Source organism: Aythya ferina, assembly GCF_964211825.1.
Source record: "Aythya ferina genome assembly, chromosome: 6".
Lineage (NCBI taxonomy): Eukaryota > Metazoa > Chordata > Aves > Anseriformes > Anatidae > Aythya > Aythya ferina.
In genome coordinates this window covers 27,841,034-27,858,772 of record NC_140303.1, presented here as the reverse complement: position 1 = coordinate 27,858,772, position 17,739 = coordinate 27,841,034, and the positions used below count along the sequence as shown (strand labels likewise).

General features: G+C 40.2%; 1 protein-coding gene across 3 annotated transcripts in view; it reads right to left on the bottom strand.

Annotated features, from left to right (window-relative positions):
* CLASP1 (cytoplasmic linker associated protein 1) overlaps positions 1 to 17,739 on the bottom strand; it is a 148,603-nt gene that overhangs the window by 24,712 nt on the left and 106,152 nt on the right. For 2 of the 3 annotated variants that reach the window (XM_084523009.1, XM_084523010.1), the window contains exons 29-30: positions 7,329 to 7,472; positions 5,954 to 6,060 (exon numbers count right to left, since the gene is read on the bottom strand). In XM_084523009.1, coding sequence (XP_084379135.1) covers positions 5,954 to 6,060; positions 7,329 to 7,472 — 251 coding nt within the window. Of the gene's footprint in view, positions 1 to 1,665; positions 1,783 to 5,953; positions 6,061 to 7,328; positions 7,473 to 17,739 lie in introns of all 3 variants that reach the window. The other variant, XM_084523008.1, reaches the window with a different exon arrangement.

The window sequence follows — 17,739 nt, the reverse complement described above, 5'->3', positions numbered from 1 at the left end:
TGTACTGACATTAAATCTTCTGCTAAAGTCACTGCTTCTTTCATCAGGAATGAATTTTACCCTATGCTGCTCCTAAAGTACAGATGAAAGTATATACTCTGCAATGCTAAATGACTACAGAAATTTCTGAATGAAGAACCACTGGATCTAATGAGTTTTCCAAAACCACCTTTTAATAAAATCTGAAGAACCCAGTGATTCCATATGTCAAGAATAAGCCTGTGTAAGAGATCACATTATGGCTGTGTTTTATACAAAATAAAACTCTACATGTAAACACCCATGTCTACTGACAGCATGCGTGCTGGAATACTTCACAGACAACATGATGGGGGAATAAAAAAATAAAAAATGAAGCTACACCCACCTGCCAGGGGTGAAAAGGCACAAAAACAAAAGAGTGATGCAGAAAACTAGAAGAAAGTCACAGGGTGAATAGGAAGTGAGTAGAGATGAGTAGTGTTTAGGGATGTCACAACATTATTTTCCACGTTGTGCTGCACTAAAACAGTAAGCGCTCTACAAGTTTGTCAAGACACAGATTTTAAGTTTTCCAGTCTGACATGAAACGTTTTACTTCCATAAACTATTATTCAGCTCCCAATTCAAAAAACGTGTAAGTAATCAACAGTTTAGGATCCTGAAGCAGTACACAGTAACCCACCTCTTTGCACTTTCAGGCTCTGGGCTGGAATAAGTACCAAATTATTCCAAACCTGTCAGCTAATGAAATGAGGGAAAAATTATTCTAGACTAGTTTAACCAGAAAAATCAACATGGATCTCTTCCACAGATTTTTCAGTATTCTAGAACAGAGTCACAACATGGATTTGATGCTTTAAATCTGCTGGTGTTCTTAGAATCCCATATTCTGTATCTTTATATTCTTTTTCAGTTGTCACAGACTGCCAGATTTTCAGTCCTCCAAGAGCTATTTGTTTGGGTTTGTTTCAATAGTTTACATTTAGGAACAGAGAGACTGCTGCCAGGGTATAAACTTAAAAAATAAAATCCAAGAGGTCTGAAACTAAATTTGGATTCAGATTGGTTTTTGATTAAAACAGTATATAGCTTTGGTCTAGTATACTGATTAAATACATAGATGTTAAAATTAGCTGTCAATAACCTCTAAACCTCGTGGCGAGGACATAGGATTACAATTCTAATTCCATACAACCCATTTCCAAGATGTTCCACAATACAATCACTGTGCAAGCAGCTGGTGAAATCCCATACATGTCCCCCTCACCGTCCTATCGATGTTCACTACTGCAGTTTGAACGTGTTCACGTGCCACTTCCACAGCGAATTGAAGGACGTGGCCTGCACTATCACAACGCAACAAGCGCCTGCAGAAAGTGCTCAAGAACTGTGTTCTGCGTCGGAGTCTAACTGTGAAACCTACACTCATTCAGGAAATCCAGGAGGAAGAAGTCAGCTGGAAAAAGTCACTTGGAGTTTTTCCACTCGTGTGCCACATCTTCCCAACCGAGTGAAGAAGCAGCTGACTGCCGTCTCCCCGCTCTGAGAGCTAACATCAGCCCATTTGCTTTTTCAACCAAATCCTCTAAAAATCATTTCCCACGTCTGAACAAATCCTGTGGTAGGAAAGGTAAATAATGCTGTGACATCTCAGACAAGTTGGTTTAACAGGTAGCTTGTTACCTGGGAGAATAAGAGCGCCTGAAAGTCTTGTGGGAAGGAGCGGTGGGGATGGAGTTAGGCTGAGAAAGGGGAGGGGGGTGCTTCGACAGCCCGTCTGCACTCCAACCCCAGAACCGACTGCAGTGATCAGAGGAGAAACGAAAGAGAAAAAACAGAGAAAGGAGAGGGAGAAAAAAAAAAAAAAAGAAACTATAATCTGAGTGGCTTAGTGCTGTCATGCTGCCTTGGAGAGAGAAAAAAATTAATAGAAACAAAATTAAGCAAGAATACTCCATTGAGCCCCTTAAGTCATTGCTTTGGCCTTTATTTCTCAGTTCCACTTTTTTTTTTCTTCCTCTAACACAAGGATATGGATCACACAAAAATAGTCCCTGGTAAACTGCATAAATGGATATAGTCTCTATAAACAATACTTAAAATGCTCTAAGTGAACAATCCCTGACCATGCATCTGTATCCAAACGCTACACAGATATTTGCAATCAACAGAATTTCCTGGAAGAAAGGAAACCCAGAGTCGGACTTAATGAGTAAATGAAAATCAGTCGCTAGTGTTAATGCATCGTGGAAACTGGGGGCTTGGCCCTGGTCTTCGTAGACAAACCTGGGAAGACTGAGTTAAACCCAGCCTCCAAGTCAGTTCAAATTTCTTTTCAAACTTCTGCGTGGGCCTTTGGCTTACCAAATGATAACATGCCTTTGTGTCAAGGCATCGGTGTGAATTTGTTTAACCTTTGCTTTTGTCCTGTTCCCTTCGCATCACAGAGATTTTCCAAGTCATCATCTAAGCAACAATGTAGACGCTGGAGATGGTGGAATATTCAGGATACCACTTTGTTTCTATTAAGTATGTTTATCTCAGAAAGTCACATTTGTGTACACACAAGTGAAAGACACAAGGAGATTAGAAGTGGCAAACAAGCCAAGAATTGCTCCAGAGCAAATAGCAGCACTGCCAGTTGAAAACCCATCTGAAGTGTGGTGTCAAGAAATGCAGCTGTTAACCAGAAATAAAAGCCAGCTATTACAATCAACTATTACAGAAATACACACGACAGCCAGACTGCTCCCACAGCTCAGATCTCACCTACCTGCAAACAGGCCACTGAACAATGCAGGCTTGTCCTTATTGTGTAAGGTGGGTGGCTTATTTTAGTTCTTTTTCCACACCCTGCCTTGCTCAACTTAATACAGAAACCATTAAAGTTTACTTTTAATGGTATTTTCAATTAAAAACAAGCATGTAAGCTTTTAAAGCCAAATAAAATTATGTGGTTCCTATGACAAAAATAAGCACAATCATATGTAACCAAGTTTTCATCCTTTTATTTTGATATATTTCCTCTTGGAAGAATGAAATTTGTTCTTTTAGTAATTGGAACTACGTATAGGTTTTTGAGCTACCAATGAAGGCAAACTTATGTATTGTTATTACTTCAAATATTCCTAATGAATTCTAAGTGAAAATTCACAACCTGCGTGTGACATCTTGGCTCAGAAGATCATTTGCTCATCAGAATGGCATTCATACACTGGAGCAATTCACAGCCTGGTATTTTTCTTTTTGTCATACTGTGCCACTTACTAAATCTAAGAAGATTCTCTCCATCCAACACAAACTCATATCCATTCTTCTGAGCATTTCCCAGGAAACAGTCTATCTTCTTAGTCAAGAACGTTTTTTTTGTTTGTTTGTTTGTTTTCTCCTATTGTTTTCAGTCTTCCCAAGTGCCCTCCCCGATTTTCTTCTTCTGAAAACACTTCCTTTCTCTATGACTCCTCTCCCCCAGAACTATCAGGACAACAAAAGCAGGTACAAATGCAGAAGCAACTCACAGATGCAATGCGTATGTCCTAGTGACCATGAAAGCAGAACAGTATGGAGCAAATGCAAGCAGAAAGAAGGGCTTTGTCCAAGGCCCTGAGAGCAAGTAATCCTTCTGAACACACTAACAGCAGGGACTACACAATGTGTGGAGCACACATGATCATCTTGGTCAGCAGTTTAGCTGGTGGCATCAGCAAAGTCCACTTCAACCAGAACATTCACTATCCAGGCAGTTCAAATACACGTAATATACACACAAAACTAAGTCACTAGGAATTCATTTGGGATGGCAAAAATACATGAGAAGTAATGTGACCTGAGGGCAGTTGCAGACATACTTGCTATAGATAGTATCAATAAAGCTTTGCTGATTCATACCGAGAACATGGCTCACAAACCATTAATTATATGGGACAGCAGCTATGCTCAGCAGCTTTTTTTTTTTTTTTTTTTTTTTTTTTTTTTTTTTTTAATAACCCTACAAAACCCAAACTATCCTTTCTACATGGGAGGCTAGATATCCCAGCCCCCAAAACACAGTCATCTTTATACATGACTCCTCCAATCTGTGTATCACAAGGAAGTTCAAAGGAAAATGTAATCCTCAAAATCAATGCTGGCATTGATTTTTTCTGTAACCCCAAAACAAGAACTGGAGCTAATCTTTTCAATCAACTGCTCTTGAGCTGCCTGTACAAGGCATAGGCATGGACAAGGTAAGCAGAGCCTGCACACAGGATACCCTACCAGGCTAAGATACTCAGACAACCTTCATACAACCCTTTGGGAATGGGCCCCATAAAAGATATGGCAAACCTGGTTTCAAAGAATGGCTATACAGAGAAACAGCAGTAACATTTATCCTTTTACACTGCTACCAGAATGACCTGGAACAGCTCATTTTTTGGGTTTGTAGAGAGAAAAGTCATGTTCTACATCACAAGATGAATTGCAAACCACAAGCATTTACAACGGGAAGATGACATGCATGACATGAGGTGATAAAAATGTAAAGACAAACTGAAGAGCAGCAAGTGAAGTGGCAAAAACGAGTTGTGTCACAATGGCAAAACTCAAAATGTACTGTAAAAGGTTGTGAATTTATAAAACGTGCCACATGCAAACATGGCCAAAGACTCAGTCATTGGGAGACATATCTCAGTTTGTAATTCCCATGACAAATATCAATCAGCACTGCAACAATACTCAAACTAGCAGAAGAGGAAGCAACGTTGTTGGAACCATTCCCCTGAAACTCTACCACTTAATTTCTTAATGAAACCTTTGTTGAAAAGCCTCAAAATAGGCAACTCGACCTTGGCTTGCAAGCTATCAGTCTAGTTTTGGATTACAGCAGATTTAGGGTCACAAAGATGTATTTAGATATCCAAAATTTCCTCAGGAAACTGTGCCTTCCTCATATGCTGCTGGAATTAGTCTAACTGCTGCATTAAAGGCTAACAACCTGTGTTTTAACTGACACATGGAACTCAAATGCCTAGGCATCCCTCCAGACAAGGTTTAGCAAGTCACAACAGGGCTGATCAAGAGATTTCAGCACCAATTACTATAAAGGACTATGAAATGCAGTCCTTGCCCAGCATGTTTCCTTCTGTCTCTCCTTATGACTTAGTGAAGTGATGAGGCAGGGCAGGCAGACAGCAGCAGCTTTGAAGTATCCTCCAATATTTCTATGGCTCCAGAGCACACTGTTTAAATCCATTATCTCTTCTGCTCTCAGTTTTTCTGTAACCCCAAAACGTACATTCCAAACATTCAAGAGTCCGTGTTTACTCAGCACAAAGTTTTGGAGTGGATTAATGTATTCTCGCACAGCATCTGCAGCTTCAGCAAGACACCTAATTACAACAGGCACCCTGCCCAAAGGATCAAGACACTACTCTGCTAGTGAGCAACCAGGAGGGTGATTTGCAAGTTGTTCAGCAATAAAATACCATCTCTGTTTGTTCTGCATCCTTAAAAAGCACAAGAGGGGAAGAGGGGAGACTTAGCATTTCTCTCAGCAGCACAAGAACTGCACTAGTGAGATGAATTACAGATCACTAGGGTATACCTAAGAAACAGATTCCCAAAACCCTTGATACCAAACCTTTCATGTACTTTGTGATATCTGCAGCCTAAACAAGACCTCATTTCTAATACTGCTATTCAATATTACCTTTATTAAATCCACAAATGTGATTCTGGAGAAGGCCTAGCTATGAAAGAAAATTAATATAAGAACAGACTTTAAGGTTACGCAGATCAGCACGAGGACTCAAACACTGAAGGCAATCACCAACCATGTATTACCGTGTTCAAAGCCTGTTCCTTTGGAGCCATTTACTGTAAACTTTTGGTGTCTCATTTGTTTTCAAAGTGAGTCATATTTTGAAAATGCATGCTAAGTGTTGAAATCCTTTAATATTTTGTAAGTGGTTTAATTAACCTGCCACATTACCTTGGAGACAGCCCACCATGGGAACAGTTGGTAGGTGAAGTTAAGGGGCTGGTTCTGCTGCTGGAGTGCCGGGAAGGAGTCCGACCAAGGGTATTGCTGGGAGAACCCTGGCACAGATGCAGGAAGACAGGGATTAGCAGTGTGTTGCAAGACACAGAGGAATACACAACAACAGCAACAGGTCCAAATATTGCCTTTGTTTGTGCTAGACAAGCTTAGAGAAGTTTTGGTTCTTGCTCCTAACCTAAAAGTCTGCAACCATGGCTCATGTAGTCAGAAATAAATTCTTGAACCTACTGCTAGAGGATCGAGAAGCACATGCACCCTTTTCTACAATCCAAAGAAACTGTAATTTTATCTCTGCAGCATGCATGCAAACATAGCCAGAAGAATGGTTTAGCAATCCACCAAGCTACCCAGGTTCTCAGACACTATTTTCCAGGCTCCAAAGTATGCAGACCATTACCCTGGCAATTTAACAATTTAATTATGCAGCTATTTTACGCATTGTCTAACGCATTGGGATTGTGCTTGTTATGAGCATAAGCAAGCAATCCAACTTATCATTTTTCCACTGGCCTGCATAATCATTTATATTGCAGCAAAATGAGTAGAAACCGTTCCCAATTCTGACTTAATTCACATAAGAGGAAGTTAAACGAGGTAGAAGGGACTAGAGAATCCAGTCCTTTCTCCTGGAAGCTTAATGCTGTAATTCTAGCTGACACAAAGGTCTATTTGTCTTTATGGAAGGGCAAAGATGGGAGGGTTCAAATTCCAGCAAATTTCACAAGATTTCCACATTAAAAAGACAAAAAAATATCCTAATCCTTCCTGCTCTGAGGGGAAAAAAGGTTTAGAAGCACAATTTAATTTTCTATTAACATATTCCCAGAGAAATTAAAATATGCAAGTTCTCTACATAAAATCAAAACAGAAGGTAACAGTTGTCAGCTGAGGAATGAGACCTCTTAGGTTCAATTAAAGATGCTGCAAGCTTTTGTAGGGACAATATATCATCAAATGAACTGATTTTAATAGTAGCAGTACACCCAGTAAATCTGAGGGATCAGGGCCTCTGCTTTAGCCAAAAGGTCATTACTGGCAGAATTTTCAAAAGCACCAATGACTTGGAAAGCACAAACCCAGCAAACTTTCATGTGCTTCTCAGCTTTTTTTTTTTTAAATCTACATTTGTTATGACTGTATTAAACTTAAAAATAACTTAATTATTAGTTTTAACAACCCCTATTAAAGCAATATCAAACAGAAGCCTCCAAGACAACAGCTACGGATAGTTTATGCTACTGAACATCTGCAACAGCTTATCAGGGAGCTTTAGTGCTCTGCTGTTTGCAATAACACGGGCTCTCACCACACTGGTGTTACTGGAGTTCTTGAGGTGGTTGTGCAGGAGCTTGGTAGCACCGTCCTGGAATGTTTTTGGCAAGGCACCAAGTAACATGGTAAACTCAGGAGTGTTCAGTTCGAAGAGGGAAATCAGGACGATTTGCGCTGCCTGAAAAGAAGAAAAGAAAAGATCACCGGTCTTTATTCTGAGCATGCATTCTGTTGGCAACAATCCTTATGGCAAATACATGTTCCATTAAGAAGATTCCCATATTAAACTTCTGACACATTCCTCGTCAAGCGTCACAAGGAATTACTAACTGCTATCATTACCTTTTCAGTTCTTTGAGCTTACAATACACTTTGGTGTTTGTATCATTAATTTATATCAGTAATTTCTCAGATGTGTACAGTGTACTCAGGTGTGTACTATCTTACAGCTAGTGAGAAAAACCTTATGCTCCTGTCCAGCACATATTTTCATTGAAAAGTCACTGCAAAAATGTTCAGATAAGTATGAAGAATCTAGAACTACAATTTGTCATTCCCATATTATTTATTCTAAGTGCAAAAGGGACTAAAGTTCTCTTCCCATCCCACTTCCCTTCCTAAGGATCCAACAAATTTGTATTATCAGACAATCCCTGCTCCTGTTTTCCCACCTTCCCTTGCCTCACCATTGAGGCTGTTTCAGCAACAGAAGTCTGGCTCAAGTGGAAGATCTACCAGGAGGGGGAGAAAAACCTTTCCCTCATCCCTAGACATCCCTAAAACCCCACCAGACTCTCTAAATTTAGGGAGTGTAACCAGCAAACCACCAAAACAACTGGCAATTTCACCATTACTTCCACTGTAAAGGGTTTTGCTGTATCTGTCTGAAGAGCTGCTGGCAGAACAGGATCTCCACTAACTCCATAAGTAAACATAAAGCTCTGCACATCCTGAACTAAGACAATGGGATAAAATGGGAATGAAAGCAGAATAAATCACCAAATACAGATCTACAAGAGTAATTAATACCACGTGTTCCTAACTAGATTTCCCCAGCAACATATAACCCACGTGGATTGCACCAATCCTGCTTCCTTCTGCCCCTGCCTTGAGAATATATGAAGATACAATACAAAAAAGTGATTATAAGGACAGTAAAAATAAAGCAGTGGTGGAGGACATCTGCAGTGCCACCTTCTCCAGCTGTGGTCTAGCCATTGACACACCAACGTCCAGAACATGTATCTGGATACAAAGCTAACAGGCTAAGAAGTGAGGCTACTTGTGCTTTTATTTTGGAACAGCACACAAACAGGCTTAGGAAGAGCAGACACTTGTGTCTTACCCTTTGGGAACTTTCCAACATTTCCTAAAAATGAAAAATAACTTTAAAGAGAGCAAAAATATAATTCACTATTGTGGGGATAACTGTACATTCATTATTCTCATCAGCTCAAAGGAGAAGGAACTTTTAGTAAATAACGTGTTTGTAAAGTTGTGATAATTAAGTGTATCTGCAGTTCCCTGTGAAGTGGAATCTGTTAGCAGATGATGAACTTGGGTACACAGAAACCCTTTCATAGTGGAGGAGCATCAAAGCACCTCATTGTTTCAGTATACAAATTGCAGTTCAAGCTACGCTGGTCCTTCTGCTCATCTGGTCAATTTGCAGCAACACAGCTTTGTGTAGAAAAACATTTTCTGTCTGTAGATCTCAAAGTTTAACAAGTAACATCCTTTCCAAATAGCCAACAAAGAAACTGAGGCACACAACACTCGACTGGCTTCCACGGACTGCAACAAACAGGTCTTCAGACTCTTCTTTTCAGACAGATCACGCTGCCTCCTGCCAGAACTCCCATTGACTTGAACAGAAACACAGCACGTCATTATTCACTTCGCACTAAGATCTACAGACGAGAAGCAGGGAGATAATTTTTCCCTGTGGTTTTCTTAATCCCAGACTCTACCATCATCTGGCCTGAGTTTTGGGCAGCTCTGTCAGGAAGCTTGCATGGTATCCAACAGGCAGGTGTATTTCTGTCAGTCGTGATCAAAGAACTTTAAAGGTTTCACCAACACACTATTTTCTGTAATAAAAATATTACTGTGAACAAGATCTCAAGATCAGCATGTTGAACTGAATGCAGAGTGACAAGTCATGCCAACATACAGTCACATTTGTGAACGCCATGCACATCCTGAACTGTTAGGAAATGGACATGCGGATCTTGTGTCAGAACAAGCAAATCTCACGTACATGAGGATAAAAAAGAAAAAAAAAAAAAAAAAAAAGGAAAATTGATCAAGAAGGTTCCCAGGTTTAAAAATTGCTCAAAGACTAGAATACCTGGAGATATTCTAGCAGTCAGGTGCTGCCCATGGCACAGCAAGGCAGGAAAAGATTTAAGATACCTTTGCTCCACACGTGTCATCAATGGGTTAAAAATAAGATCAAACTTGGAAAACTCCTGTCTAAAAACAGCAAAAAAAAGCACAAGAGCATGTGCTCTCTATAACGCGGTATTCTGGAGGTATCTTTCTTGTGGTGTGCCAGAGGGGTCCAAAAAGCATCTCACAGACCTCTGAACAAGAATTTCACCAAAGCTCCTCCAGAGACTCTGTTCCTGTGGCTTCATGTTGAAGCAGAGGGTTACCTAACTGGTACAGGTTAGCCCTGACACACAGACACCGACAGCACCAATGCTGCACTACAGGAATCGCTGAAAACTTTCAGCTCCCATCAATCAGCTCAGTTTTGTTTCACTTCTTTGTCTTGGCTGTAATGAAAACAGAACTGTGCCCACCCTCCCTCTTTGCACAGACCACAGCTTGTTTTTAGCCCTGTCTGCCAGGCTGCCAGTATTTTGTGTACACTGTGCTCTCCAGTAGCTTTGTTACTGCCTGCAAGTAGGTCATTGGGCTTTGAATGGGGGGCTGCACAGTGGCTCACAACGTGCATACTCTCATGCAGCCTCAAAGCACGCAGACCTATGGTCTATACTATTTGAAATAAAGCCAAGGGCTACTACAGCCTGTGAGTGGTGCTCCAGTAAAGCTCTCAAAAGCAAGGGCAGAGCTATGCGGGTTAATCTTGGCTGTGTTGTTTTTAAATAGTCCTTATTTAGTATACATTATCTAGTTGAAGAGCTTTTTTTCCCCTTCAAATAGTCCTTTGAGCTTTAAAATCTGTGAATTCTCAGCCTGTGACCGATTAGAGAACATTTTCATAATCAGTGGTCATTTCTGAAAATCTCAGTCCTTGTTTCACTGGATTACTGAAGGAGTAGATTAAAACACACCAGTAACAAAAATCTACTTCTGTACATAACGTACAAACATTCTCCATGCAACACTCATGCTTGATGACATATGATTTGAAGAGAGCAATACCTGAATTTCCCTTTGCCCTTGCATTCCCATACCATTACCATGGAACACTAATCCATCTCCTTTCAGCGAGAAATAATGTAGACCCTATAGATTATCTAATCTTAACGAGGCAGCTCTCTGCTGGCTCGAGCTAGAGAAACCCCAGTAAATAGCCTGCCTGTGCTAGTGAGGGGGTCTGGCTCCATGTCAGGTTGTTGAATCATTTGCAAAGGATTGCTTATGCAACTTCATTATTTTCCTTATAACAATGCAGCAAGAGATCAGGTTCCACAAGCTGGCAGCAGCTCCCAAAGTTTCATATTTATGCCAACGCAAAAGTCATGCTGTCTGACTGCCAGCTGCTGAAGGGACACAAGTGCTTTTGCAACTTGGAAGGTTTTGTTGCCGTTGTTGTTTTGCCTTTTTTTTAAATTATTTTATTAGAATCCAGTAACCTCTGCAAATTAGTTGAAATATATTAAAGACTTTTTGAAGCAGCTTGGGCTCATCATGCAGAATGATCAGGCTAACTGGAAAAATATTAAGGGGGAATGCTGTCAGTGGCCTAAGCTTAATACAAGCACCTTATGGTTGCTGCTGCAGCTGGTCCGATAACAACCAAGCAGAATGAGCAGCTACTTGCCTGAACTATTTGAAAACAGTTTTCAAGTTACTCAAACCTGTATCAGCGATGGGCTCACTACATTATCAGCCCCATAAAAGGGGAGGACCCCAAACTGTTAAGACACAAAACCAAAAATTAACAGAAAAGCATAAAGCCAAAAATTACTTGACACACAGACACACTTTCTTCAAGCTCCTAGTCAAGGTCTCTTTACACAGCTAGACCATTGAGACTGCAAACTAGATTAGTGTGATTAGTACACATAGCTTTTAGTCTACCTGTTTACATTTCTCTTCCAAGTTTCCTTCACCGGGCCCTGAGGAAGCCGCAGTTGTCCTAGCTGGCAAATCCTCACCTACCCAACTATGCATGGTCTGGGTTTGACAAACAGGAAAGTTGATATTATTTAAAGAAGGCATTTCAACTAAATTATCTAAACAGTACACATGCTATCTTTTTGCAGAAGAGTTTTAATCAGTTGCTTGCTTAACCTCAAGAAACAAAAAGCATTAATACTTGATTTAACTCCAGGAGCATTCCTTTCAGCAGAGGGCAGCAGTGACTGAAAGTTATATTCAGCCACAATTCTCATGTTTACTGATCGTCCATCCCTTAGAGCTCCTACGAGGAGCTTTGGCAGCTTCCTGATGATCTCCATAACTGCTTGAGAAGCCCTGCTGAGGTGCAGAGCCTCGGTGGCATGCTGCTCTGAGATGGCACCAGGGCATCCCAGGAACAGGAGCCTGCATCTGCCCGTGACTATCCTTGCAGATGGGTCTCAGAGTTAAGAGCAAGATACAGTCGAGAACTTGCAAACTCATGACTCCAGCCTGGATGTCAGCCTAATAGACCAACATTGTCTACAGACACCTTCTGTAATGTGATTAGTCTGAAGAAGGTGTGCGTCTACTCACTTTTGAAAAAATATCCTCTGTATGCTTTATTCATTTCACCATTCAGCCTAGGGTAAATGTGGTTTTGGTAATGTAAGGCATACTGGAACAGAGAGACACTCATGTCCCTTGGACTTACACTAATCTGCAGATCAAATATAGATCCACAAAGATCAGGAGGCAACAGAGACACATTAGGCAGCTTGTATTAGCAGACATTGGCATATGGCAATGCTTCGATCTTCTGATGAGCGCAGCTGATGTTAAGTGAGTTAATTCACTTCCACTGAGTGTTTAGGGGCTTTAAACAAGCATTATTGAGGTGTACTTTCCAACAGACAATTAACTGTGATTGGGCACTAAGCTAAAAAAAATGGCTGCCAAACAAGACCGCCTCTTTGTTCCCTCTTTGGGTCTATAATCAGATGAGAATAGCCATCCACATTACTGATATGGTAATATGAAACATCATTGTCATCAGTTCGTACATAACTCAAGCACGTTAGCTTGATTTCCAGTTTTTAAATATACAAATTCCCAAGAGATTTGTATTAGAATATGCTGTTTACATCCATATCCTGAAAAGGAAGAAATTGTTTTTAAACAGATTTACATATAGAATTAATATACAGATTAAATCCACACTGTTTTATACAGCACACAATATATCATGAAAGGTTTTTACAAGTCCCAGATGGTTGCATTACATGTGTCAAAGGCATCTCAAACAAGTGCCAACTAGACCCATGCAGCACTGAATCACCACATTCTCATTACAGCTGTAGGATGGATTAAGACTCCCTATGTATGTTGTTCTTCTGTCACCTGGTCACAGCAAAGACTTGTAAAAATGTTCAAATTACTTCAGGAGAGCCAGATATTATCCCAGAAGTCAAGCTGATGAAGGCTACACTGTGAATAACTGCTTGTTATGAAATGGCATGTGAAGTAGAAATGGGTTGAAGGAGCTCCTATGGTACGCCTGGCATGATGTAGGTCTCAATTGAGAGGGTGATTCCCACACGTAAGCTAAGGAGGAAGAAAAGTTTCTGAAGACTATAACAAAAACATGTCCTTTAAACTGCAAGGAGTTTCAAATCCTGATTTTCAAAATAGACCTGTCACTTATACCTACATAGGTGCACACATATTTTTCTATAGATGGCACGTACACAAAAATATTTTGCCCATACACATAGCATAAGCATGAATATTCACATTCTGTGAAGCAATTTCTTACAACATCAGGCACTTACAGTTTGAAGCAAACTGAAAAAAGGTAACTACTTCTATTAAAAGCTAAGCATCAGAGGATCCTATAAGGCTATACAAAACCAAGAGATTCACTTTAAGGAAATCTAGCCCTGAGACCGTGTTTCCAACAAGCATGCCATGATTTTCTTGCAACTAATGCTGGGAAAAGCAATTTACCTTACACTGCGTACAGTAAAAATATTTGGGCTCTCATAGCTCTCTAGCATCAAATTCAAAACAAACAGAAAATGAGGGCTACTGTTTTGGAAACAGAGTTAGGACACCAAGATCCTTTTTGTTCTAACAGCATTAAATCAAGTAAACACTGAAGTCCACCGAGTGTCAGTTTTGATACATTACGCTATTTTTCCCCTAACACCAACTAAGTTAAAATGCCTGAAAGGAGTTGCTCTTTGCATTTAGATCTTGTCTGACTTCTTTAGTCATCTCCTTTGACTAAAAGGCTCGTCTCAGAAGTACAGACACAGTCCGTAAGCCTGAGATCAAACCCTGAGGCCTGGTTCTCTGGTAACTTGATCCCTAACGGAGTCAATGAGACACGCAAGTTGTAGGCATATTGCAAAAATGCTGGAGAGCCCTCCAAGCCAGAGAGGCGAGGCCCTGCCTACTGGGGAATATTAAAACGATTTGCCATTCAAAAGCATTTGTGTAAATGCCCTCTCCGCCACTGCTACTGTAACAGGCCATGGTCAGCAGTATTCATTGCCCAACGCTTAAGGATGAATGATGCCATGTCAGCTCACCAGGAGTCTTTGGGCGTGCTTTTGCAGTGAAATTTCTGTCACAGAATTGCTCGACTCAGCCTGACACTAAATAGAAAATTCGAGCTCCAGCAGAGATTTTAGAGGTTTCGTGACATCAAGCTGCAAAGGAGTCCAATTTCATTTCCTTAGTAGTGTTTGCTTTTCTGTTGGTTGCTAGTCCTGTTATAGACACTGAAGCGTTATTTTGCCCAAAGTTTCTTCAGGTTTTAGGTATTGTTTCCTTTTCAAAGTGACAATATTCAATATTTCTTGAGAAACAACATCTGGGACTACTAGTTGAAGAAATATCTGTTGGTTGTTTGAGCATATGAAGAATTTGTTGCTGCAGCTTTCTTTGAAATCTTCCTCATCTTCTAGACTAACTCAGATTCTTGACTAATCAGTTATTAAAAAAAATTGGTCCCAAACACATTTTCTTTGCACATCTCCAGACTTCACCTGCAAGCTAAGTGACAATCCAAGGACCGCCCTACTACCCCTTGGTCTGAGGGGGACTTGATCTTCATGAAAATACAAGTAATATAAGCACTCTACTGAGCTTTTTGATTCACTATGACATGTCTAGTTTCTTACCTAGTCCCATGCACCGTCTGTACTCAAGGGCAGCTCAGCCAAACCCAGTTATAAGGGTGACGGTTGGGGGAAAAAAAAGTTTCCCCAGTTACGTAAGTGGAAGGCAGAACACGATGTGCACATGACACGAGGCTGCCCATAATGTGTAAAAATAAAATCAGGCTTGTAAAATAAAACTACCATATGAATGTTTCATCAACAGAGAAGCGAGGCAGGATACCTGGCACAAAGGACAATTTCTTCTTCCCTGAGATTTGAAGCCCAATTCACAATCATGCAAAAGTGATCTTGTCATTTATTAAGGGCAAGCTGATTGGCAGGACAGTGGGCAGTGGCACTGGCCCTTCACCTTGGGAGGCCTTGAACCCCTTCAACCTGTGCCAAGTCCAAACACCAAGATCCTGCACGTCCTCACAGACACCCCACCCCTCTGCGACACTGAGTGCTCGTGTTTAATAAAAACTTCCATTCACCCGAGCCCTGGACACGAGGCTTCCTTAGGCTTTGGCCTGAGTCAAATTAGAAGCCCTCATTCTGATTTCCACTCCTAAATTGATGTCTCCTTTCCAAAATCGAAGTATTTTCTCACACAGAACCCAATCCTGTAATCCAAATTCAGTAAGAATTTTATAAGGATTGCAAATTAACTTTGCTAGCAGTATTAGTGATAGCACAGTGCAGTCACTGACCATGACCATGTCCTCAGACCAGTCATTAACTGGGTTACCATTTTGTGCTATTTTTCTGTGTGGTAATTAACTGGCTTTTGTAGAATGATTTCACGAAATCATATATATATATATATATATGTGTGTGTGTGTGTGTGTGTGTATTATATATTATATATTATATTTTTAAACAAAAATTCAACATAATTTACACCCTGTCAATAGAGAGGAAAAAAAATTCAGACGCGTTTAGACACTAGTATTTAGTGTCACATAGATCTACGCCCTGCCCGATGACATGTTCTGCTCAGGGAAAAAGCAGGATTCAGCTGCATGTGTACAAATCACCAACAGGTGCTCTCACTGCATCCGAGGGCAACATTTGAACCCCATCTTAGTTTGCTGTGCAATGCAGCACAATCTGTTTCTACCTAATAGCTTTTGTTCAGCATAAAGGACAAATGTCTTTCACCTTTCTTCTACTACTGTTTGCAGGAAGTGAACCTTAACTTAAACGCATGGTAAACACCCAGAAGTATTAACAATATTTAAAACAAGACAAATATTTACCTCTGACACACTGCAGATCACCTCATTTACAACTTTAAAGCTTGACAATAATTTTGACCGTACATAATTCATTGCTATTTTCAACAGCTTAAACGGTTTCTACCCTGAGAGGGAATCAGTACTCTATGTTCACAGTATTTTTTTTTTTTTTTTTTGGGTAACAGAGTTTACGTTGAGCTAGATAGATATTATTTAATGAGAACATAAAGCACTTCATGCACAACAGCATTTCCTTTGACTAAGTTTCTTTCTGATTTCCACTAGCTATAAAACATAACCCATAGTCCAATCAGACATCAGACAGGTAAATCATGCCCACTAAGTGTGCTTAAGCAGTCATCATAGGAATATGCAAAGTTTATTAATAAGATGTATTGTTCAGTTTGAAAAAGGTCTTTGGACTAGATGCCACTTTTTGTTCTATTTTTCTCCAGCATCCTAATGCTACGGAGGGCTGGGATCTCCGTGACCATCACATACAAAACAGTAATGGACACTGATATCACTAGTAGAAGGATAATCATACAATTGGCTGATAATATAACCCATTTCTTGAACAGATTCATTGATTGCTACCATCGGATAAAACCTGCATGACAAATTGCCACGTGCACACAATAGCCACACGCTTTACATATTAACTGACAGCAATCTTTTATATATTTTGCTACCAGCACGAGCAAGCTTATTTTACCTTCTCTACTAAGGCAAAATCCAGACAGGGTAGTATGGCCACCACACATCCAAATGCTACTTGCATTAAGATAGCATTCAGTAATTTCAATCTAGGTAAGAACCACAGTGCCTGTGTGACTAAGTTTCCTGTAGGAAGAGCTGCTGCCTTCACAAGCAGCTGAGCACCGGGGCATTGCTGTTCTATCATCAGCTGCAGTGGTATACAAGGACTAGACTATGACAGCCAAGACTGCTCAGTACCCAAAATAAAGTTGGCTAGTGTCTTTATAGGAGCTGAGTCAATTGCACGAATTATCTCAAATCCGGATTCTATTGAAAAGATATTTTATAGTTGTTACAGGCCTCCTGTAGTACCTGAAACCTTGTAGTTTTAGTTGGTTCTCCTTCTACCCATGTTTAGGCTATGACAATGTTTTTAATCGCATGGCCTGCTCTGCACTTAGAAAACCTCAGACCTTGAAGGTTATCTGCAGAAATCCCTTCCACGACAATAAATCTTCTTGATATAAAAAGCAGTACTTTTTTTTCCAGGTTGTAGTCTCCAAAAAGGACAATTTTAATTGTGTTCTTCAGAACATTTCACCTGTCTGGGTTAGCCCTTATAATCCTGTTCGTTACTGCATAATGAATTTATTAGTCTGTTAACTATAGTCCTGACAGAGATTATGGACAAGGATTGCTTATAAATCCTTTGTAGCAGTGTTTCTTCTAAAGCCTTTAGTTTGTACTATGCTCTTAATAAAATCATAGTACAGCAACTGTATGATGAAATAGAGATCACCTGGACATTCATTTTTAGTATCCTACATTAGCCTGACTGCACAATAATTTGAAAGCTACAGACATCAGAGGCAAATCCAAGTCACATGCAGACTTAATAAAGAGAATTTGGATTCAGTAATCTCTTATCAGCCCCCAAAGCACTTCCCCAGGTACTGCTCAGGTGGAGCTGGCTGGAAGTTTTTACCAGAGTTCTGCAAGTCTTTGAGACAGACAGACAGACACTGCA